We start from the raw sequence: 26,369 nt of genomic DNA, 5'->3' as shown, positions 1-26,369 counted from the left end.
ATATTAATGCATAAAAAGCCATAATCTTAATAATTGAAAGAGCTGTAATATTTTACACCCCCCCCCCCCCCAAAAAAAACCCTAAAAATAAACATATAAATCAAACAGGGATGGGGCACCATTGCGCAGACGCTATGACATGATAAAATTTCTGAATTTATTGGGTGGATGTAAATACAAAATTAATTTACTTGTGGTAAATTATTTGGGTTTCAATCCAATCCACCCAGTTAATTCAAATTTACATGAGAGCTATGTACATGTATATTATCCGACTTGGTATAATGCCTGATATCGAGGTATTAGGGTTATTTTGGCGGGCTTTTATTAGACCCAAGTCTTTTGTATAAATATTTTATTTTCAAAGCAACACCAATGCATTGCCTGTTCACAATTTAGAGTTATCTTTCTTAGCACATTTTTAGTCGGGATCGACAATCTAGCATTGCGTTCAGTTTACACTGTAGGTAGAGTTAGTATCAGAAGTGTAGTTCTTGCTCTATATTATAAAGAAACTTCGTATCAATTCCCCCAAAAGTAATATACAAATTTAAATTTGGTGTTTTTAAAAAAGATTTAGTGAAAAACAAATGAAATTAAAACCATGGATTAAAGCAATGTAGATATTCTTTTAAATCGAACGCGACTCTCGAAAAAAAAGCTTGGGAGATTATAAAAATGTTCGTCCCTATAAAGAGGGTTTGTATTTGCTGATACTGTTACATTGTAAGTTTTTAGCCACATATAAAATGTATTGCAGTGAGCGTTCGTCAGAACACTTGCTCACACTGAGTTATAGGTATCCCGGTGTCGTTTAAAACTTGCATTATATTATGACGTTTGAGGGACAAACTCTCTTTAGTCTTGTGAAATGTTAAAAGCGTTCGTATAATTCTTTTATTCCGTTGCCATACTTGCTTTAAAGAAAAGTGTTTAGGTGTTGAAGTTGTTGGAAATGCAACATTAAATGAACCCTGCACGTGATTGTAGATACTGAGATAGTGTATCAGTGTATTTTTAAGACAAAGGGTTAATTTCTAGTTCTTCCATATGTACTGACGTGCGAGCAGTTCTTCTTGCCGAGTACCATTTCTCGCCAGTGCATTGTTATGTCATTTTTCCTATAAAATTTTATATGTTTGATAAATTGACGTAACAATGCACTAGTGTGAAATGGAACTTCATCGTCTTGCAGGTGAGAACTGCATGGTCGCACACTAGATAGAATGTTCTATCGTTACAATGACAGATGTCCTACGGACTCGGTTTAACGATAGAATTCGTCCCATATAGTCGCTTCGTAGCAAATAAAAAAATTATATCGCGCTGTATCTTGCCTAAATTTCATATGACTGGTCTCAAATACCTACAATGTTGTTCTTTTATAACCCCATATTACCACATTAACTGTTTTTGCTACGAATTAAATCTCTGCCACTTTTAACATCACGTTTGAAAATTCACTGTTTATGGTCGCCATGTTTACGATAAAATCTGAGACATTCCGAGTGCCATTTCTGACAAAATTGCAGGCAAATTCAAATGCGTATTTTAACAAAATGCCTTGGTAGGACTCAGTAAATGGATATTTCGTAGACTAAACTACATATGCATGTTCAAAAAGGTTTGTAATGTATAAAAATGTGTTTTACCTCTGCAGATTATTTTAAACAGACTTAAAATTGATGCGAAGCTGATCCGTTTCGCGGCTGCTACATTGCAAGTAAATGGGACGAATTCTTACTGTGACCTGAGCGTAGCCTGGTCACAGTAAGATTATTGTTTTTAGGCGCACACCAGTATAGGTTGCTTTGAAGTTTAGTAGACCCTCTTATTCAATTCTCCGTCTTAACTTAGGTATATTAAATCTGAGTCAATTATAATTCTTTTCCTCTCATCTGACTTAATGCTCATGAATATTTTACCTCTACTAATATGGAAATATTTCAATATTAAGAGAGCTGAGAGAGCATAGTATTTGCCTCTACAAAACATTCTAAAGTATCTCCTATTTTATATAGTTTCTGTCACGTTTATATGATTTATTTTTAATGAAAAAGACACATACCTATCAAAGAATTGCAATTGAGATCAATGAAAGATAGGACAAAATTCTTAGATTCCTCACTGGCGCATCATCTTTGTTTTACCCAAAATATTCAGAGGAATAAAAACAGATTTCTTACAAAGATATATGCAATAGGAAAATCTGACATCTTTATTCCTAACTCTGTGGAAGTCACTTAGAATTATATTACATTGCATATTTTTTCAATGATTAAATTCACTATGTGATCACCTATGTACTTTGCTGTCTGTTGCAATGCAGTATTTCTGTAGAAGTTTTATTACCGGTACTTATTGCACATGTTGACTGTAAGTATTTAAACCTGACAATCTAGAAGGGGCATTTCAAAAGGGAAATTTTTGGACATTTTCAAACCATTTAGCACTTAAATCCTGAAAAAAAAGTAATTTTTTTACTGCTGGATTATATATACTTTATTTAATAACTTAGATTGCTACCTTTTGTAATTTATTTGACATCCACATACAAATCACCTTTTTTATCATTATCTGGCAATCGGATGAAATTGGAGAGATGTGCATTGTAAGCTTGTAGGAGAAATTCAGTTTGATGTTATCCTTGTGACCAAAATATAAGTACATCTCTCTATTTGATATCATATTAAAAAAAACAATGGAGCTAACAATGTTCACAATCTTTGTGAATATACTGTGATAAAACTACATGTACTTAAACATTTTTCAGATTGGGTGCAGTAAGAACACTACTTCACAGAAATGAGCAGTTCTTTGTTATTCTGAATTCAACATACCATGGCTGGCCATTTTCCCTCTGGAGCCTCGGACAAATCGGCATTACTGCATGACCAGAATATGAACAATAATTCCCCTTCAAAGCAGATTCCCTCCCCTGGAGGGAAGGAGCCGCCGGTCTTTATTCTCTCTTCTCCTCAGGCCATCCCTTCTCCAATATCTGGATCACCTGTTTTAAAACACAACCCGATCACCCCACCTCTCTTACAGAAAATACAATCAACCTCACCCCAGAAATCACCCAGCATCCCTCACAAAAACTTTATACCTCCGGGGCAGGGCCAGTCTTGTGTTCCTTTGACAGCCCCTGTGAATGCAGACAGTAAACTAGTGGCCCCAATATCAAATGGGGGTCAGAAAACCAGTTCAAAACCACTGGAGAATGTCCAGCGCCAACCAGCAGTGATCCAAACAAACCCCAAAACAGAGAAACCGAAAAGTTTGGATTTGAGAACTCAGGATGACAATTACAATCAGGATAGTTCAGGAAATATGGCTTTACAGCAGCTGAAGGGTGCAGCATTGCCCACAGAGATGCAGCAGAAGAGTGCAGCATTGCCCACAGAGATGCAGCAGAAGAGTGCAGCATTGCCCACAGAGATGCAGCATAAGAATGTAGCATTGCCCACAGAGAGAAATGGAGGAAGTGTAGTGAAAGAAGAAGGATCAGACTCAACCAGTGACTCTGAACGGTAAGAATTTACCCACAATCCTAAGTGAGAATCAACCCACAATCCTCAGTAGAAATATTCCCATAATGCTCAGATAGAAACCTTAAATCCTAATTTTTGGGGTTAATTTATTTTTTATGTTCGTTAGTTATATATACCGTAGAACCATTTTAACAAGAGCTTGGACTTTGGGTAGATGGTGACAAACAGCAATGTGAGGTAGGCTGGTCTATTTCTGGTCGCTCATCCAAGGCTCTTTGTAATCAACAAGACTTGTCTGGCTTTTGAGCTAAGACCACGGAATATGTGTATATCTCACTTGAAACCAACATCACTTTTAACTTGTTTTGATGCAAGAAATAGATAGTAACGTCTTACTGAAAGTCCAAGCCCTTATTAAAATGGTTCTATTTATCCCTGTGACACTGTTTGATCTCGTAGAATTCAGCTGTCTGTTTTGCGATGTATAAGTTATACCAGTCATAGGTGTTTTCTTCTGACAATAAAACTTTATTTGATTCATTAATTTCAGTAAATATCAAAATAAATTTACTTAAACCCATGTTTCCTCTGAACCTAAATATATGATATGCTAGATAAATATCATGAACCATATTCAGGACACTGATACTATTAATGAATGTATTTGTTGAATTATTGTATCATTGGAAAACGTTGGGCATGTTCAAATCAATTTTTTTTTTAATCAACAAACAACTTTCGATCAAGCTTGTCAGGGAAAATAATTATGTGTTTAAAGTTTGAGGGGGAAATTTTGCTTTTGTTCATGTTCCGTGTTTACACTGTGTTTATATGGGGGTTTATTTCACCTCATTGTTATCACAATTATAGATAAGAGGCTAGTATATATATATACTATTTTGATAAAACCCAGGCATTTTACTTCTGAATCATTAGTTATTAATTTATATGAGAGGTTATTTTAGCATAACTCAAACTGCTTTTTGTGAACCCAGCAAATTAGCTTATCAAACTGAATCAATTTGATGTTCTTAGTAGCTATAACTTAAACAGCAGTCAGGGAGCTATGATCAGGGTAAAGGATACTAATAAAACTTGCATGAACTAAAAGGTGTGCAGAAATATCTGTATAGATTAGATGTGTAATGTAGTGCATTTGTTCCCCTATAGATGCAGCACCCACAATTTAAAGAATAAAGTCAATGATAATTCATTATTTTCTAGAAATTTTGAAATTTTAAGACATTGACAATAAAGATTTTTTTTTTATATTGAATAAAAATCATTCCTCTGAGGTACAGAACATGGAAACAATGGGGAAATCCTGTACAAAAAATTATAGTAAGCTCACAAAGCAGCATTTGCAGTAAAAAATAAGACTTAATAAACATGATTTAGTTTTAAATTTTGGATACTCAAATGCATTTCATTTTCCCACCAAACAAAAGTTTCCATGTTAACTTTTCTGTAGACACTAGGCAGATAAATGTTGTTAAGTCATACAACCCCATCAACTTTGCCATCATTTAGGGGATGCTAAGTCGGTTGAAGCATGATGAAGGTGGTTATTAACATGATACATGTAGCATGCATGAATCTGTGATTGTTTTGTTGTAGCCGCCCAGATCTCTCCAAGTATAGAATCAGGAGGGGTCTAACGTTTTGTACCGAGTAAGTTCAGTGTCAAAAGGAACTGGGGCATACATGTTCTATGTACACAATTGTCAAGAATATCTGATGCAGTCATTTAGTGGGACATTAAGATCTTGACTTTGATTCCCTCCAGTGAGGAGGGTGTAATTTGATGCACTCAGACTTTTATTGATACACTCATACATGTAAGTGCTGCATTGGTTTTTCAATTCACATTGACTATGTTGAAGGAAAATATGAAGAGCAGTTGCCGTTGGAATTAATTCAAATATTATAATGAAGGTAAAGTGGTTCAGAATTCGAAGGAAAAATTGATATAGGAGCAGTTGCAATTTTATTGTTCCATATTGCATTAACTTTATTTAATGCATGGATATTGAGTACCCAACATATATATTGTTATACTGTTCTATGTCAACTTGTGTACATAAGACAACATGTGATCCCCTTAGTTCTGAAAAATACAGTTGAACCTGTCTGAATTAAGAACTGTGCATTTTAAAATCCATGATTTTCAATAGATAGTAAACTCCTCAATGACATGAACTCTTCATTTTATTTTGAGCTCCTATACACAGGGGCTCTGAGCAGGAATTTGTAACTGATGAAATGTTTCCTGTGTAATAGTGAAATAATGACCCAGGGTTTTGGTTTTGTGCATTGTTCCCCACAGACAGGTTCTACTGTTAGTGGTTGGCGTGTACTGTCACTGCAATGGTGTCTATATAAACATCTGTAGCTTGATTCAGCTTCACTCACTCTTTGTTATTTTGAACATTGTTTCTCACCTCTGCTATGTAGTGTTCTTTAAAATGTTTATTATATTAAAGTACTACTGTACCATTTAATGTACCATTAAGTGCATTATTATTATCTCTTAGCACAATTGGCAACAATCTTATGAAAATGCCAATTTCTACAGTAGCTCAATGTGCAGAGGGATCTGATAACGACCTATTGAGGGTCATGTTCCCGTGGTCACTTTCAGAATGAACTTGTTATGTGCATGAAAAATAGATTTATCAAACAATCACCTGATTGTTACGAAGATGGTAGTATTGACAGTTTGTTTAATGGTAATGATAATGATGTCACAGTATCACTTACAGAAAAGTGTAATTTGCAATCTGATTGGTTAAATCAAAGTTCAATTTGAGGTCACAGAATATGACCCTTGATTATTTAGGTCATTGTCAGATCTCTCTGCACTTTGTTTTATCGTAGAGATCCGTATTTTGATGAGATTGTCTCTGGCATCCAAATAATTGCATCACCTATTAGCACACAAGTGGCAAATCATTGTATTGTACATATATATCAGCACCAATGGCAAACTTTTATAAGTTGTGTACCATCTTTGAGCACTATTGGTTAACCATTAATTGTATCATCAGAATTAACAGCTTACTTCAGCATTATCTGTCTAAGACATCAATGACAAAGCTGTATAAATTATGTATAAACTATGTAACAACTAAGTCATCTATCAGAATTAATGTGTTATATACCAGATTTACCACAGTCAGTCTGTGTAAGGCTAGCAGGGGTAACCCGCTATATTGTAACTGATTCCAGGGTGGCTCTTGTGACAGTTTATCTCACATTGAGTTAGGTTAACTGCTTTGAACTAGTGACTATAAAAGAAAACATGAAGTACCCATGATTGTAAATATCTAATGTTAAATCGTGCTTTTTTAAATTTTCTTGATTATGTGACATTCTAAAAACATGTCGGTTGCCCCAGCTTATTCCTGCAAAAGTTATTGCTTTGAATTCTATTAATTTAAAATCTCATTAAAAATATTTTACATGCATGATTAAGATCACCAAAGATTTGAGATAAGTGACATAATATTGATACACAAATATGTATATAATCATGTTATTGTATTACATTTACATATAGCAAATTTAAACCTGCTTTTAACCTAACTTCACTGAAATTCAATGTAGAATAATTTTCACTCCCGTTCATTTGTCATTAAGTGCTCTGTGCAATAGCCTGTACCGGCACCAGGTAAAAATGTCTAAGCAATGTTTAAGTGAATGAGAGTTATCAAAATTATGAATACAGATTTATGACATAAACTCTACTGATATGGTTCACTAATTTAACTGTTTTATAATTCCAAAGTTTCCCTCATTTTTCAGAAATAAGCATGTTTTTTTTGTTCGACCATTTTGTGTCTACAGGTAAAAGGCATATATAACAATATTCAGTGTTGAGATTTAATAGCCTGAATGTGTACAGTAATTATCTCTTTTCAAATTGAAAGTTGCTCCTAGGAGCTTTTAACAGGACACATAAGTAAGTGCAGTTATACGTAGAGGGCACAATTTAATGGAAGACCGAATATTAGGTAGACGTGATGTAATTTCTTTTACTAAGAAGTGTGGAAAATCAGACAAATTCTGAAAGGAGATTTTAATATTAAGCTCTGTGTGGTATTGAAAGGTGTTTGATATCATTGCATAAAAACTGAATTGAAACATACTTTTAAACAAAGAAAACCACACCTTTCTCTCTCTCTCTCTCTCTCTCTCTCTCTCTCTCTCTCTCTCTCTCTCTGTTATACTTTTATCTGTTTTTCATAGTTTCATTTTATCATTGTCTTTTGAAAATTACTGTAAGGACAATTATGCAAATAATTGGGAAATACATTATTTTACTGTGCTGTAGGATTTTTTTAGGGTTTTTTTTTGTGGTGGGACAATACTTTTTTAATATGTATACATGTATGGAAAAAAGGACTCTTTATGGATCAAATGGGGAGGGGCCATTCCTAAATGTAGGATAAACACTTACAGTCCTTGTACGGCAAGACTTCATAGTGGACCGGTCTTGTTATAAAGGTCACAATGAAATGTTCCAAGGACCCCCACTTTCTAGCCATTATCTGCCATTAGAGTTGTTGTACAGAGCCCTGTCGCTGGTACTATAAACACTGATTGTCCCTGTCCATGGCACTGACAGCCTTGTTTTTTACAGGTAAACAATACACCTGTGGGTGCTATTTATAGTAACGGGCGAGGTGTAATAAGTGTATTGGAAGAGACCTCGGGGGGATGTCACATTCAATCAATATATGTAACGGGGAATGTGTTTTTGTTGTTGTTTTGTCATAAGGCTGATCAACAGAGAGAGAGTACTATGTAGTCTGTTGATCGATGTCCGCATGGTGAACGCCGGTATTGTGTGACGGCAGCATAATGCTAACGATGGTCTATGTCATGTGAGTTTTTATGTCTTGTTCATTTATCTTTATTATTAATTCATTCATCAAAATTTCCTATAAAATGGAATTTAATGATTAATATGATTAATTTGTTGCATTAAATATTTAAACTAATATTATTGACAGAGTAGGATAAATGTAATAACATTGACTTTTGGATAAAAAAAAAAATAATGATTCATATGTTTTAAACTATGAGTTGATGAATGACCACATTTCAAACATTATATCATTTATTATTTCTTTTTTCACATCTTATTGCATATAAATACAGTAACTGTATTTGCATTGATTTAACATTTTAATTAATATCTTCTAGCCTTTTATTAAAAAATAATAAACTCTATAAATTGAAAGAGCTACTAAAAAGTTTGAAAAAGAAATACATACCAATACATTTTGAAAAGTGTAGTTTTTTATATAAATTGTAAATTCCTGTGCAAATTCGAGAAGTTTTGTTAGCATCATTGAGGGTAGTGTTCTTATGGTGCGACTGACAGATTTTAGCAATCAATGAATTGCATTCAGATCTTGACATATGTATATTTTATTTACCTTTTTGTGCACATGAATGAAATCATTTTAGTAGTCATTATAAATGAAAGCAGATTGATCTATAAATTGTAAGCTTTAACAAGGAAATTTTTCCGTGCAGTATATTTACACAGGTCTGTTATAATTCTCTCCACTTAATACATATAATTGTCAGTGGCCATACATGGGGATTTTTAAGACTTATAGTGTTACATAGTGACTGATTGACCTATAGCCAAGTTAAGGCGTCACAAACTCACAATCCAGGAAGTCCATTACATATACAAACATACATCTGTACTTAAGACCATGTAATGCAATATCTATCATCATTCATCGTGGTACATTTGTATTCACGTAGGAATTAATTTTACAGTGTGTCCTACATAACTTGATACTTATGCAGGAAGATTCGGTGTGGATATTTCAGTAGTCAGAGTATTTTAGGAAGTTCAATTTCTATGCTTGATTGTGATTTTGTGTCTTAGAAGCAATGTTGTTTTGTGAGTTTTAATTTTACTGTGAGAAAAGAGAAACAAGTTAGTGTGGTCACAATGGCTAGCATGAAGCAACAGTTTGATAAGTTCATTGGTGGACAGTTGCACTCATCAACCAATGGGAATCATCCATTTAAAGATATCTTTGACTACGGCCTCAGGTGAGTTTAACACTGACTGGTATTTATAATGGAGATCTCTACATGTCCATTTGGAATTAAGTTTCGCTTCGAATGTTATGTGAAATTCCTGAATGAAACATACTTATATGTCCTGGTTGAGTGTGTATAGTGTACATTGATAAATGCACAATTTAATTTTACAATTATATACATGTACTGCAGTTTGATTTATGAAGATCTATGAAACTGCAATGAAAGAAACCTTACTTTGAATGATGTTACATTAACATGATCAATATATTATCCTTTTTCTTTCTTTTTTTCAAAAAATTCAATGTTTGCTAATCAACGATCAGCATCAACCTTAATATTTCAAATATTATAAAGTAGGTCAATCGTTGGTCATTGATATAACCTACAGATGCCACCTTCATAAACACCCTTACTCAATTAACTACCCCCCCCCCCTTCCCTTTGCCTCCTCTAGCTAGCACACATTACATTACACCACATACACATGACTACTTCTGAATTCTCCAACACTTCTTTGTAGGCAAAGTGTGCAGTATTACATTTTCCACAGTTAATAAAACATGAGACTTGAATTTCACTATATAAGATATATAAACATATGTAATCCTGTATAGATTATAAGCCCATTAAAACTAGCACTCAGTCACTGAAGAGTTAATTCAGTAACTCGGGGAGGAACAAACTGTAAGTGGCTACTTGAAGAGCAGCTACAAGTAGCTGTTAGAGATGAAAGAGACATACTCAATGAGGCAATAAAGGGGAAGTTTATGTACAGTGATAAGGGTACACAGACAATTAGAGAGTTAGGGGTCAGGCACGAAAGTTTTGGGGTCAGTATTGGAGAGGGGTGGGCCTTAATGATATGGATATATCTACATGTACAAATGTAACTGTTGGATTCAGATGTTCAAGTTGTTTCAAGCTGGCTAACTGTTTACATCACCATAGTTTTTCACATCTTTGACTATAACTATATGATAAGTGGTGAGTCAAGTTTGAATGTTTGTTCAGATGTTGAAGTTTCATGGACCAACTCACTTTACAATAGAATATTATTAACTGGACCTAATTGACAATAGTAAATTCAGTTCGGATGTTTTAACTATTTCATGAATCCAGTTAAGATGTTTTACTAATATATGGGTCAATTTGAATTTGCTGACTGTTCAAAAATCCAGTTTGGATATTTCTTTCTCATCGTGGGATCCAGTTATTATTATTTGTTGGATGCAGTTTGGATGTTCTACATTATTGTGGAATCCAGTTTTCATTTGTATTTTTTTTGGTGATCTAGTTTGGATTACTTTACTTATTGTTGGATTCAGTTTAGATATCCTTACTAATCATTGGATCCTGTTTGTTTGTTTCAAATCATTGTTGGATCGAGTATCCTAGCATTTTGTTGGATTCAGTTTGGATAACCATTCCTTACTTACTGGATTCAGTTTGGATAACCATTCCTTACATTTTGGATTCAGTTTGGGTAATCATTCCTTACTTATTGTTAGATTCAGTTTGGATAATCATTCCTTACTAACCGGGGGTATTGGTGGATTCAGTTTGAATGTCCCCATTTATTGTTGGATTCAGTTTGGACTTTCTAAATGTTGGATGGTTGAAGGAACAATTTACTTTCTGTTGGCAACCATTTTTAAGATGGCTTATATCCACTGCACCATTAATTCTATAATTCACAATTAAAATTTGTGTTCTTCTACTGGACTGAGATATTATATTGTGTTGATATGTGTACTATGAAGTGCAGGGTTTCATACAGTTAAGTTCACATGATCAAGGTAGATGATTTTGCTTAAATGTAAGTTGCTAAGGAATAAAACTTAGGGACTGCAAAAATTTGATAACCTAATTATAGCATAACTGACAGTGTTTCTTTGTATGTGCAGTTTGTGACGAAGAATCATTGAGATCACCTTTAACCTTTGACATTTTAATGTATATCAACTTTCACTTTCATGATTTAATTACCAGTTAGCTTGCCTATTGATGTACATGCCACCATTAATATAATTAATTTGGGTGTGGATCAGAGCAAGCATGGAGATTCATCTTAGCAATCATTTATTTTATGAAGCATTGCTCATAATGCATTTGCAAGGAAAAAATGTGGGGGTTTTTTCTGTACAGTTGCATTAATATTTCAAGCAGTCAAAATTTTAAATGATTTAAAGTTAAGTAGTATAATGTTTGCCAGAAATTTATCCTTATTGTTATCATTTATTTTGGGGTGTAACAAATTTCCTTATGTGAATCATAAGGAGGCATTCCAAACATATGGACCATAACATGAGACTAGGTAGCATTCTCATAATATAATCCTCGTTGGTCAAATTTGTGTTCATGTGCCCACATATTTTCAAAGTTATTTTCCAATTTAACGTTTTAACAATGTTTTTTCTTTTAATATTAGATAAAGATATTGCCATCGGTTATGTTCCATTTCCTTGAATTAATAAACGTATTTAACTGAACTTTTCCATAGCATTGCTAGTAGCTATTTTACATCTTATAGATAGCAACAAGGAAAATATAAACTTGTCTGAAGTTTAATGGTCATGATAAATAATTGCTTGTATCTCATTTCTGATAAAACTTATTGCAAGTATAAAGCCTTTCTTCCTGCTTTTTTCTTAATGGGCGTATATTCCCACACTCACTTACTCTATGTTTAAAGTATATAATCATGTGAAAAAACTTACAATTTGAATTACTGTTTGATAGCAATGAAATGGAGTGTGCTTTAATTGCATTGATGTTTAATTATGATTGTGTTGCATGAATTTTTACTCTTTACCTGAGCCTTTCATACCCCAAAATTAAACACAAACCAAGTACGGTATTGTAATTGTTTTATAAGTTGAATATTTAACACTTTTACCCACATTTCAGCCCAGAGGAGGGAGATAATGACACAGGGCCCGTGGAGTTGAGGCACCACAGGCGTGGTGAGTTGCGGCATGCCATGTCCGAGGTTCTGCCCAACGAGGTGCGCCTCCGCAAACGTAGCCAGACCATGGCCAACGTGAAGGAGCACGCCTATGGCAGGCTACAGGAAGAGCTCTCTAAGGCCCAGGAGGTAAAAAAGGACTTATATGTGGTGATGTTTACAATATTTTGATACATGATAGAAAGCGTCTCTTAGTATGGTTTCAAATTGCAGAGGTATATTAAAATTAGGAGAATTTTGTTTATAGTAGTGTATGATAGGCGGTATAAGTCTACTGTATGATTTACAGGTGAAAATTAACAGTGTTTGTGATTAAAGTTACAATTCTTGTTGTTGTAAAAGGTTTCAGAATTTATTGTGCCATGATATACATGTATACACACATCAACATGAACAGAATACCTTGACATACTTAACCCACTGGTAGTATGCTTACCTTAGATGTAAGTGGTATATGGAGCAGTAAACAGTATTTAACTTGCAAAGTCATGATTACTGCTTTGACTTATCTTGGGTTAATACACTCCATATAGATGATCTAGTAGTCAGTACTGGCCTGTACCATACATCAACAGTCTCATAGTTGTAAATAAAGCAAGCACTGAATATAGATGTTATAACACTCTGATTAGAATTTTCAGGCAGACAATGAAATTTATAGCCAGGTTGCCCCCATAAAAAGGTTATAACGACAGATAAGAATATTTAGGTAGATAATATATTTAGCTAGTTTATATTACCCCCTTTAAAAAAGATGTATATTACATTAATTTTTATGAAGTAATTTATTAGTGATTTTTGGATAATATCTTGATTAACTGTCCATGATGTTCAATGATAATTCTACTTACTTGGTTGTTATTGTGTTATCTTTCAAAACAAGATTTACCAGTATATCAATTTCAGTAGTTCATTATTTCGAAGATTGCTTTCAGCATTTTTATGTACATTAAATTGTACCCCAGAAGATACCTAATAAGTATAATTATCTATTTTAATTCAAGGAAGCATTATCATGATTCTCTCTGTTTATTTGCAATTCCTTTGTCAGACCAATGCAATATGAGACCCAAAAGATCTAACAAAGCTCAAAACACTGAATTATCATGGCCCGTTTTACATCTCGATTTAGTTCAGCCAGAGCAATAGCTGGCATTATCATTGAGTTTATCTGTGGTAGTACAATTAACTGTATGACACCAGATAATGTGGCAATGCTAGAATACTTATAGCTGCAGTCATCATGTGTACTTAGCCCCACTAATTGTCCAGATCCGGTGAGGAAATCACTATTTCCTCTGCGGACAAAGTCAATTGTCATACTGTTTTCGGTTTGAGCACATAGTAGTTTTTTTTCTATAGTTCAATGGCTGCTGATACAGATTGTCTAAGGAACAACTTGTAGCTGAATCAGATATTTTTATTTGGATGATAAGAAAGACTGCATGCATGACCACACAAACACATCTTTAATAATTATAGATACATGTATAAATATGGGTGTAAATGTAGCATATTTAATTGTGTTATGTGTGGGTTACATGTTTATATATAGATAAGCAATCCAGAAATATAGGCCCTTTTAAGGAAGTGCATGTATATTGCTCATTACCTATTTACCAGTCAGACATTAAATTAGGTTATTTTGAAAATTCTTATTAATTTATTTTTTTACTTTGAATTAATGTTTTTTTTTTCTTCAAAGTTGAACATGTTGAATTACCAGCTTCATATGGCATTAAATATAAGGATTATTTTAAAACTTTACAAATCATCCATTTACCTTCAAAGTTTGTTGAAATTTTGAGTTAATTTATTGTGGCGCTTTTAAATAACCCCCCAAAATGTGTCACTGTGTTAAACATTTCCTTATGTAACATGGTATCATTAAGTTAGTTACTTCCTCACAATTGCATTACTGCAGAATATGCAGATTTTTCATTTTATTTGTTTTACCACATTTATTTCCAAATTCTGATTGAGCACAATTTCATAGTGTATAAGAAAGGAATTCTTTGTATTTCCTGGTACATTTTTTTCCCACTTGACTGTGGATTTTATTTTTAGATTAAGTACATGTATGTAATTTAGAAGTTGTAAGTTATTTGTACAATAATTACGAACTTCAAGATAGTGTTTTATAAAATATGTTGTCTATAACAGTTATAACATATATACATAACAAAGATGTTTAAGGTACAAAAACTTATTGATTAAGAACTCTCAATAACAGAAATTATTGACCTAATCAGTGAATGTATCAATGAATAATCAATATATGAGCTGATAAATAGATAAATAAATAATATATTATATTAATTATTGACAGATATATTAATAGATAAATTAGTTAAAACTTAATAACTTATTGTAAAAAATCATTAAAAAAAGATAAATCAATATCATTCCAATTTCATTTCTTGTTGTCAAAGTTTATTTCTTGGCCAAGTATGCTCAATAATTAAGTGTGTTTACTTTGACTTAATTTTAATTATTTACAATCTTGATTTCTTTGTTAAAAAAATTATGACAGCAGCAAATTTTGTATATGTATAAAGTGTTGCATCTTATACGGATAAGCCTATGATAAAAGTGTAAGACCAGGGTTTGAAGTTCATTTGAAAAGTTCAAACTTTTTTCTATATTTTTCTTAGCATGAGCCCCACAATAATTTTTCTAATTTAAAAGTACTAATTAAAATAACTAAAGCATACAAGTGTATCCTGTCTATCCCTCTACTATGACAATATTATTTTGTAGGAGCTGAAGTTGAAGGATGAGGAATGTGAAAAACTACTGAAGGTCAGGGACCAAATGTGTGAGGAGTTAGAGGAACTCACAGCCAGCCTGTTTGAGGTAAGGGCAATATAGTTATTTGTGTAAGGTAATTACTAACATGACTAAAGGCAATATAAGTCTATTTGAGGTAAGGGCACTATCAGGGTGTTTGAAGTAAGGGCAATGCTACTCTGTTTGAGACAGGACAATATTTGTCTGAGTTAAGGGCAGTCTTTGTCTATAAAAGATAAGGTCAGTATTTTGTCTTTTTAAAATAATGGAAATGATTTGTAAAGGGGCATTATTTGTTTGAGGGAAGGGCAATATTAGTCTGTTAGAGGGAAGGACAATTATTGTATTTATTTGTAAGGAGCAGTATTAATTTGTTTGATATAAGGGCAATATTTGTCTGTTTGAGGTACATGTACATGTAGGGCAGTATTTGTCTGTTTGAGGTAAGGGCAGTATTAGTTTATTTGAAGGGAAGTATTTGTCTGTTTGAGGTAAGGGCAATATTAGTTTATTTGAAGGGCAGTATTTGTCTGTTTGAGGTAAGGGCAGTATTAGTTTATTTGAAGGGAAGTATTTGTCTGTTTGAGGTAAGGGCAATATTAGTTTATTTGAAGGGAAGTATTTGTCTGTTTGAGGTAAGGGCAAATAGTTGTCAGTTTGACATAAGGGCAGTAGTTGTCTGTTTTAGGTAGGGCAGTATTTGTATATGTGAAAAAGGTTATTATTGTATTTGTCTGTTTGAGGTATGTAAGTATTGGTCAGATGTGTTAGAAGAATTTGTCTGTTTGAGGCAAAGCAATATTGTTGAATCTTTACAAGGGTATTATTTATAAAATGTTGAAAGGGGCAATATCTTCTAATTTCGATACATAATACAATGTATATAAACAAAACAAGACATGGTATATGTTGCTCTTTGCCACCAGCGTGACTTAATTGTTACATAACATTGTAACACATTGCGTAAGATTAAAATTCCTATAAGAGGTTTTTTTGTCTGTTTAATTGAGTCTTACATGTATAAACATTTGTGTTATGTATGATATTTGTCTCACATTATATAGTATTTTTACAGGAAGCAAATAACATGGTACAGGATGCCAATATTAAAAGAATGCACTCCGAGAAACGGCTGATTGAAGCTCAGCAACAGGTAGGTGGGGTAACAAAAAAGTGTATCGTGGAAAATCAAAGGTGTATCTCTGAATATCGAAAGGTGTATCGTGGAAAATCAAAGGTGTGTCACGGAATATCAAAGGTGTATATCACTGAATATTAGAACACTGAAAAAGCATCATATCTAATTATATGTCATTGAAAAAGAAATATTTCTTCCATGCATATTAATGAGATTCTACCATTCAGTTACCCCCAATCAGAAATGTCCATGTTTCTTATATGATATTTTTTAATACATTTAATATGTGTATAAGAATAATCTAATGTAGTAGTATACAGTTGTTGACTGGGGTCGAGGGCAACAGTTTGCGAGCCGGTCCGACAGATCAACTGTTGCCCGAGACGCAGTCAACAACTGTTTTGTTATACCCCTTCTAATCAATAACACGTTTTCGCGGAATGTGACATCACCGGTCAACAGTCTTTTTTAACAGTCGATTTTAAAGTTCCAATCTAACAGTTCCAGTCCAACAGTCAAAATGCTAGACTTTTTTTCGTATACAGTTATATAGTAACTGTTTTACAGGGGTATAACAATATGATGTATTGACAGATTGAGGTCCTCCAGGCTGAGGTTGTGGCCCTGAAGCAGCTGGTGCTGACCTCCACCCCCTCCTCCCCCAACAAACACCTCCACCCTCAGATCGCTGCCACCATGTCCACAGAGAAAGAGAAGCCCAAGTCCAGCAAGCCGTTCTGGAAGACCCACCGGCGCTCCACCAGTCACCACGAGTTCACCAAGGAGGCGCGACAGGAAGTGGAGGCTCAGCAAGAAGCCAAGGCCGATCGGTGCAAAGAGGTCAGGGTCAAATGTTTTATTCAATCTAGAGATGTGTTCAATGGCAACTTGTCGGGTCTTTTCTGCAGAGCAAATGTATAATTATGTTAGAATTTTATACAAAATTGAGTCACTTCCCATTATAATAAGTATCGACTAGACAGCCTTGTATGTCTTTTCTGTGGTATATTCTAGCGTATGTCATTGACTTTGATGAAATCTGACTCGCATCTCAACAGATCATAAAATTTGTTTTATAAAAGTGTGGGTTTGGGGGTTGGGTTATCATGGATGCCTTTGTAATACATTCGAGTTTAATTTTTCTGAGCTCTGCCGGAAAGGCCTGAGAATTTGCGATTGGAATTGTATTTTTTGCTATATTTATATTAATGGTCTCAATATTAAAAGGAGAAAAGGTACAGCTGGTTTTTCAAAGCTCTAGCAATGAACAAACTGTAAACAATGAGAGAACAAAGTTGTATCTGTTTTCTTTAATTACGCCTAACAAAAAAATAGGTTTGTTTCCGCTTTCCCGACCGACCCTAACTTAAACCCGCCGACCCAAAAATTGATTTCGAGTTTTTTCGTAAATTTCCGTTTTTATCTGTTTTTTGTTAAAATTTCGTTTTTATCCAATTTAAAAATTTATTGTGTCCTCTAAATTTTAGTTGTAAAAACGCTTATAGAACTTATTTAGATGTCATCAGTGTTGTGTAGATGTTTGTTATTTACAAATGGCAGCACATGTCGTGCCAGTTGAGCTCGAGAAATGTTCCCACCAGCTGGGGAAAAAGTTCATCAGATCGTTTAAACAATGACAACAAATACTTGGGTTTTTTTTATCTTACCCAGTTTAATAGATAAATGGTTTAATATATGCTCAATTGAACAGATGGAGAGGGAAATAAAAAAAAAGTCGACCTGCCGACCCTAATATTTTTCAGCCTGAAAGCGGAAACAAACCTATTTTTTTGTTAGGCCTTAGTGCAACACATAATATAAACATAAACTATGAATCATGCATTTGGTATGATAATGATGCCAGCTCCTCTGCAATCTTTTTATAGTACTTTATTCTTAGAAATGGTTTTTATTTTGGTAAATTTGAAGTGATTTCAGTATTTTTATTTTGGATTCCATTCAACAACAGTGAGAAAAATGTGATATTAATTAATTACAAATTTTAAATAAGAAGAAAAAGACAACATGGACAATTCATGAGTCTTTAACATTCATCAGGCAGAGAGATAAAAGATGCAGTGTGCTTGTATTATGGAATAGTCTTAGGAAAGATTTTTTATGACTTTTCACATGATTTTCTCAGCTGGAAGATTTCGATAATTGGGTAACTATTCATTGTAGTCAGCTATTTTATTGTGTATGCAATTTTCTGAAATCAATTATATATCATTTTCTATATCATAATCAAATACACATATGGTTGCCCTTCTTTTCTTTTATTAATGTTGCTTAAAAAGTTCATTAAAAGTAAAATTGTTATAATTTAATTTTAAATTGTTGTAATGTACAATCAGAGTCTAATTAAAAGTAAACCTTTGGCACCAACTTTTGCATGACATTTGTACTCTTTTTACCCTGATTCTAGTGCAATTTCTTTACAATTTAACTTCTTTAAAATTTCTGGACTATAAATGAAATGACAGAAATGTCATATTGTTTGCCAGCTATGTTGAATTTAAGATTAGTTCTGATGTAAAATCATGTTAACACTTGGCATATATGGAATGGTCAACAACTTACAAGATATGGTTGCTTTAGCTATCACTAATGCAGGGCAGTAAATGGTAAAAACATTGGGGCCAATAAATGGAACTAATATGCATGATATGATTTTTCCTCTCTCTCAAAATATAAAAATCAATTTCAGTATTAAAAGATGTTTTTGATTACCAATAGAGATTAATGTCTGTACAGATCTAAAGTAAATAAAGGCAAAGCCAATTTTTGTGTGTTAGATGTGTGTACTGGTAGCTCACAAAAATGTCATAATAATGAGAGAAAAAACTTGCAATGTAATTATGACATTGATTTAAATTATAAAATGAAGCTTTAGTGAGACATTTTGGATCTCGAGGGAAATAATTGAATTTGACTGAGCATTTCATTGAATGTAGACTTGTTATTGTATTGAGGTCTTTATTCAAATGTAATTTCCCAGCTGATATGAAAAAAAAATAATTAATTATCAGTTAGGAAAATTGACATGACAGTATTATTATTGCTACAATGATACACATTTTTTGGTGTCTGCAAAATATTTCTTCATTTTATGCACTTGGAGCAATGTCAAACTATTCAGGGAAATTGTCTTACAATGCAAGAACTAAATAAATGCACCATTTTTTTTATCAGTATAAGGACATTTTCTTTTAATAGAACAAGTGTAAGTAAGTACATGTAATTATAAAGAGGAAAAGTTTTCTTTTAACTATTCAACAAATAAATGAGAGTTACATTATAGGATGACTGCATAGGGTATATATTAGAGAGTTTACAAACCAGTGTAACAATCATTGTACATGTATTTTTCTATAAATAGGAATAGGCTATTGGGGATAGAAGCATCTGTTTTTAACATAGAAAGACATTTGGTATTCTTTATATGCATAAAGAAGTGTTAACGATTTACAAAAAACTATGAATCGTTCTGACATAAGTGTGATGTTGACAGATTGACAGTACAATATACGAGGAGTTTGTGGAGTGGAGAAGGACTCCCAGCCTAGAGTTATCAACAGCCTTCCTGAACCGCATGTATGTAGAAGACATTGGTCCCTGTCTCAACTTCTCCAATGTCGCAGTAAGTACAATTGCATTTACCGGGTATCCATTGCAACCTCCCCTATTTTGCTGTTTTGTCTAAAATTAAAGCATCATGATTGTAAGTTAATAATGATCATATGCCTTAATTCTAACTCTTTGTGATTGTTACAAACATAGCCATTGTTTTCCTTGTTTGACCTTGACCTTTTGTTTACAGTTGGCTGAGAAGGTTAAGAGTTGTGTAGCCAGTAACAGCCTGACCATTGAGCCTATCCCCGGGGACAGCTCATACCCCAGGTACGCTCACACTACCCAACTGTTTATAGGTGGTGTTTAATTCAAAGTTATAGAAGCTAAAGGTTTTCCTCTCTGATTAAAGTTGTTAACTTGTTTTTAAGATGCCGGTAATCTTAGGTTTACTTAATATATTGTCTCAAATACCAGATCAAGTACCATTGATCAATTCTTGGATATCTTTAAATTTGTGAAGAAATGGAACGTGTTATGTCTGTCAAATTTTATTTGTTAAAATCATATTGCCTGGCCTGATATCAGTAACCAACTATTGTTAACTCAATTTTCGAATAGATGAAAAAAAAAGAAAACAAGACTGCATAATTATATAGATGAATAGATATACTACATTGTATATATAAATGTACGGTATTAACTGAATGATGTAGTGAGCTACCTTTAGGGGTTATTCCGAAGTGGACCTGTGAATTCTTTAAGAATCGGTTTGCATCTACATCATAGAGGAAATGTATGATCTTGCCAGTAAGTTTTGATGGCAGTAAGATTATGATCTAGGCTTACCGACAATGCAATATAATTTGATCACTTTTATATATTTTTTAGGAGATGTCGTCTGACAGAAAACAACAAATTGTGTAACTACAAAATTAAGCTGGGAGAAAACTCAGATTGGTATTCTATATCTCAGCTCTGTAGGAATAGGGTAAGTCATGAGATAATTGATATTCCCTATCTGATCTCAATATACACTGTAAATAGGGTAAGTCATGAGTTAATTGATATTCTATATCTCAGCTTTGTATTAATATGGTAAGTCGTGAGATTGGTATTCTATATCTCAACCCTGTAGGAATAGAATAAGTCATGAGATAATTGATATTCCCTATTTGAGCTCAATATAAATAGGGTAAGTCATGAGATAATTGATATTCTACATCTCAGCTTTGTAGGAATATGATAAGTCATGAGATTGGTATTCTATATCTCAGCTCTGTAGGAATAGGGTAAGTCATGAAATCATTGATATTCCCTATCTGAGCTCAATATAAATAGGGGAAGTCATGAGATAATTGATATTCTATATCTTAGCTCTGTAGGAATAGGGTAATTCATGAGATAATTGATATCTCATGCTCTGTAGGAATAGGGTAAGTCATGAGATGATTGATATTCTATATCTCAGCTCTGCAGGAATAGGGTAAGCCTTTAGATAATCGATCATATTGAAGGGATAAAGTACTTAAAATCTACTGCTTTGCTTAACAATTGATAAAGAAACAGTTTGCTTAATATATCCATTTTTGATGAATTTTGAACCCTTAGGATACAAAGATAGATTTTTTGATAACGATTTGGAATGTTTTTACATTGATTTAATATTTGACTCTTTCAGATTGCTGCTGTTTGTGATTTTTATACTTATATACGGTATATATATCAAGGATTGGTCAAAAGTGAAGGTAATTTAGATTACTTATAACTTATTAGCATCCATTTATACTTATATACGGTATATTTACCAAGGATTGGTCAAAAGTGAAGGTAATTTAGATTACTTATAACTTATTAACATCCATTTATACTTATATACGGTATATTTACCAAGGATTGGTCAAAAGTGAAGGTAATTTAGATTACTTATAACTTATTAACATCCATTTATACTTATATACGGTATATTTACCAAGGATTGGTCAAAAGTGAAGGTAATTTAGATTTTTTATAACTTATTAGCATCCATATATTAGCAAAGTTTTTAAGTTTTCCAAACTTTGCTTATATTTCAGATGACATATATCTATATCAAAGGCTCAGTAAATTATGACTTGCATTTAAGTAATCATGTCATGATACCTAGTTTAATTCAACTTCTAAAAGTTAAGCTTTTGATTTGTTTTTGTATTTAATCTTGATTCCACTTCAAAACTATTTAAAGCAAACAATGAAACACCATGTAAAGTTTTGTGTGTAGGATAAATGTAAAGTTATTACGATCATGATGTTTAGAATTTACAGACTCTCTAATTGATTAATATTTTTACCAATTTATTTAATCTGCACATAGTCTTATACATGAAGACAGTTATTTTATGTTGATTCTTTTTTATTATTTCTTTTTCCAGACAAAGAGGCATTCTATGAAATTGTGAGATTAAGGAAGAAGATGGCCTTATCAAGACTTGGGTACTCATAAACTGACTGGTTCTCTGTGAACTAAACTGGTTCCTAAATAGTGAGGGCAGTATCATTGTGTTAAATGACCTATACGAACGTGTTAGTGACTTCACCCTTGCCATTTTGTTCTTTCTTTCCTAAATGGAAACAGTTTCAAGTGTTAGTGCCATTGTGTCCTGTTTAACAGGGGATAATACTCTCAGTTCATTTGATATAGAGATGGACCATGCTCTCTTAATTGCATGGAATATAACAGTTACTGAGACCAGGCTGTGAAGGACGCTCCTTTTTTGCTGCATTCATTGGGTTCTTGGTTTGAAACATGAAGTCGATGGAACAGACACCTTTCAGCTTTAATAGGACTCTGCACAAATAATTTTGAGAAACTGTCAGACTATTTTGTGATTTTATTTTATGACCAGAATCTTTTGAACTATCAATACAATACTGTCATTCAGCAAGAAAAAAAACTTCGAATACAATATGCAATTTTTATATTATTTTTTTTTTTGCAGTTGTTGATAGATAACCAGATTATTAGACCACCTTTATAATGTTGTTTGTTTTAACTTTGTTTAGTGGGGAAGATATTGGAGGTGGTGTTTTTGTTCAAAATTACATAAATCCTTTTATTTAAAACCATATGCATTTATTAGACAAGAAATCTCTAAACAGATGAAATTGAACAGTATAGATAAGATGAGACTCTGTAAGTTAATCATTGTGTCAGATACTTATAAGTAAGTTTTGAGCAGGATAGAGTAAACAAAACATTTTTCTAAAGGGCGGCTTAAACCTCACAAATTAATGTGTTTTGAATTTTAATTTTGTAATTTTGTTAGAAAGATGGACTCTGTAGGGATGAAGGAGATTAGGGAAATTTTTTTATTGTTTTTTTTTCCTCTTGTTATTGAAATTAACAACATGTGCCAAACAATAAATAACTGTTACATGTAACGTATAGTAAGTATATGCACATTTTCTGATTATCTGTACATATACAAGCTACCATTTATAATTGTGGGTATTTTATATTGTACATTGTTCATATTACTGTTCAGAATTTAAACACTTGTATGTATATTGCATAAAAATGTACTTTATGGAGATATGATTATTCTAATAGAGATTTTAAAGGGTGGAAAACTGCAGATTTTATTTTAATTTTCTTTCCCCTGTAATATTTTTGGTGGGATTTTTTTTCTGTGCAATATGTGATGCTTATGTGGAGAGGAAACTGAACAAAGAAATATATGTGGTTCATGTGTGTTGATTAGATTTAGAAATTAACCAAAGAACCTCAAACAAGAGACTTGCAACTTTTTGTAATCGGATAAATGCATGTATCATTTTCCCTTATAAGCAAGTTTGGCGTTTGCACAGCAAATTATGCATTTCAATAAGCTTTTCTGAAGTAATTACAAAAGCAAATGTTCAAAAGAGAATGGAAAAAGATGTGACAAAATTTTATACACAATTTTTTTATATCAATTAAAGCTTGTGTCACAGTGTATAATTTAAAATTTTTGATTTATTTTTAATTTTTGTCTATCAAAAATAATTTTTTTTTCTAATTTTTAGCTAGTTGTACTTAAAACTTTAATTTAGAAAGTTAAGCACTTAAGGAAGTTATTAGAGCAAAGTGCAATAAAATTTCATGTGTTTTTTTTTATTTTTGAAAAATTGGTGTAGTCAACTGAGTGCAAGTGTAGTTTGGTCTGAGATCTAAGAGCTCAATTTTAGAAATAAAGAAATCAGATAATTGAAAGAGCAACAAATAGTATGGTGGAAAAAGTTTTTTTTTTATTTGGTAATAACCATGCATCTCCTGTTTGTGATGGTGAATGTGGTATACTTTTGAATAGTGTATATTTTGAGATTTACTATAATTATAAATAGTTGTTTGGTAATATACTAGTAAGTATTTCACTGAGAGATTCTTCACAGACTGGGATTATGTTTGGGTAAAAGGCTGTCTCTGCAAATGCAGCCATGTATAAATACTTTAGTTAAACTACTTATCATTTGCAGGAAATGTTTTTCATATATGATTCAGTGACTAAGGCCAATCAGTGACATTTTTACTTACATGTGTAAATAAGGTGAATACGTTTGAAGCTCTTGGGTGTTATTAGCCAATATTTGGATTAAGGAACTAGCAGATTTAAAATTTCACCAAGATTCAAAGGTATTCTTTCAAATCACTGAGTATACTTGTACAACATACAATCAAACTTAAAAGTTTGCATATACTATAATACTGCTTGGGGAAGTCGAATCTATCAGAATTCAAATTGTTGTACCTTTAGAAGAGCATTTAACTAGTAAAAGATATATTTTTTCATATGACAAATATAATATTCACAGGAACACATTGATGATTTTAAGATAGATTTATGGATAACTGTTTTTCTTGCTTATAGGAATTTTAACTGTAGTTTTGATTTTAGATTAATTTGTATGTTCAGTCTTGTTTTGAGCAATTTGATTTTTTCAGGCACCTGTCTATGTTTGATATGTATACATGTCATTTATAGTTTGTTATTTTTGGCATCGCTCTGCCCGCCGGTTGTGACTTTGTTAACTTGGTCCACAGCTTTACACTACAAACAAATTCCATTATACATACCCACACAGAAATAGCAAAATAAAAATCTTGAATTTGTGAGAGAAGTTAAAAATTATTGAGGTTTATATTAAACCACCGATGTGAGACTTAGATTTATAGTTTATTTCTTTTTTCTATTCCAACTGATGATTGAATTTGTGTGTAGAGATTTTTAAAAAAGAGTTTTTGCACCCTAAACTTATGTTTGAATATTGAAAATTTTGGAGATTGTTATTAATTTCAGTTTGAAAATACAAATTTGTTATTAATTATATGGCACCATCAGTATTGAACATTGTTATTGTCGTTTAGATTTTTACTAAAGTGTATTTTTAAATTTTATGTATATCATTGGTGGAAACAATTGCTATAAGCACAGACACTTGTGTATCAGCTGACACCATATTGTTGTTTGTTGTTTGTTGAAAACGTATGAACAACAGAAACTAGTTCCTCAATGTTTCACAAAGTATTCTCGTAAATTTTATCGAGAAACAAACATGATCATATTATATATTATTGCAATGATGGATTTTTTTGGGACCAACCAATGCTGATTGTTTTAAATCCTTCTTATTGTAAATTGTTAGAGACGAATATATCGAGACATTTATTACCATTTCATTCAATACTGTAATTAGTGGTAACTTTATCACGAACGGTGCTCTGCTACGAAAACGGTTGGTCCCAAATGCAATGTTAAGTTAACTGGTATTAGATGTATTCTGTAAAAAGACGTATATTTGGGTTAAAGAATAGTGTATTTTTGCAGACAGCTCCTTTTGTAACTGTATACATTATACGCGAGTGTCTTTGATCTGTCTGTTAACTGCATGTTTTTTCTTGAACATGTGAACCTGTGGGCATTTCTATCACAATTCAATGGTTAGTTATTATGTGCAGTTTTATAGAATTTTGTTATTTTCATCAGGAGGAACAAAAATAATATATTTTAATTCAATTAAAGTTTGTTTATGAACGAACTATACTGTCTTTCTTTTACATGTTCAAGTTGACCTGGTTCCTTAGGAACATATAAAGCCACCTTATATCGCCCGTCCTTGTGCCTCGTTTTGAAAACTTCTATTTTCATGTTTCTGATCTTCAGCAAGATTATTAAAATCTTTAAAGTCGGAAAATTATTTGTTTAATGTTGTAGAATTTTTTGTTTTAAGTGTAAGAAAATGTGTCCTAATTTAGTAACGTTTCTTTCAATAATAACATGGGCCGAGGCTTGATTGTTATTCACATTTCATAAGCTATATA

General features: G+C 32.6%; 1 protein-coding gene across 6 annotated transcripts; it reads left to right on the top strand.

Annotated features, from left to right (window-relative positions):
• Nucleotides 1–567: 567 nt before the first annotated feature.
• LOC105329141 (rab-3A-interacting protein) lies at nucleotides 568–26,087 on the top strand. 6 transcript variants are annotated; one of them, XM_066071420.1, is made up of 13 exons: nucleotides 568–699; nucleotides 2,774–3,533; nucleotides 5,112–5,165; nucleotides 12,477–12,663; nucleotides 15,295–15,390; nucleotides 16,400–16,477; nucleotides 17,057–17,302; nucleotides 18,606–18,626; nucleotides 19,974–20,102; nucleotides 20,283–20,362; nucleotides 20,924–21,023; nucleotides 21,714–21,780; nucleotides 22,444–26,087. In XM_066071420.1, the coding sequence occupies exons 2-13, from the start codon at nucleotides 2,842–2,844 to the stop codon at nucleotides 22,512–22,514; spliced, it is 1,821 nt and encodes a 606-aa protein (XP_065927492.1). In that variant the 5' UTR covers nucleotides 568–699; nucleotides 2,774–2,841; the 3' UTR covers nucleotides 22,515–26,087. The 6 variants fall into 6 exon arrangements, with proteins under 6 accessions (XP_065927492.1, XP_065927491.1, XP_065927496.1 ...); XM_066071419.1 differs by having other exon boundaries at nucleotides 621–726; XM_066071422.1 differs by having other exon boundaries at nucleotides 662–680.
• Nucleotides 26,088–26,369: the final 282 nt, after the last annotated feature.

The sequence above is a fragment of the Magallana gigas genome, chromosome 9, assembly GCF_963853765.1.
Source record: "Magallana gigas chromosome 9, xbMagGiga1.1, whole genome shotgun sequence".
Taxonomy (NCBI): domain Eukaryota; kingdom Metazoa; phylum Mollusca; class Bivalvia; order Ostreida; family Ostreidae; genus Magallana; species Magallana gigas.
The sequence above is the reverse complement of the archived record's forward strand: the minus strand, read 5'-3'. Positions and strand labels throughout refer to the sequence as shown.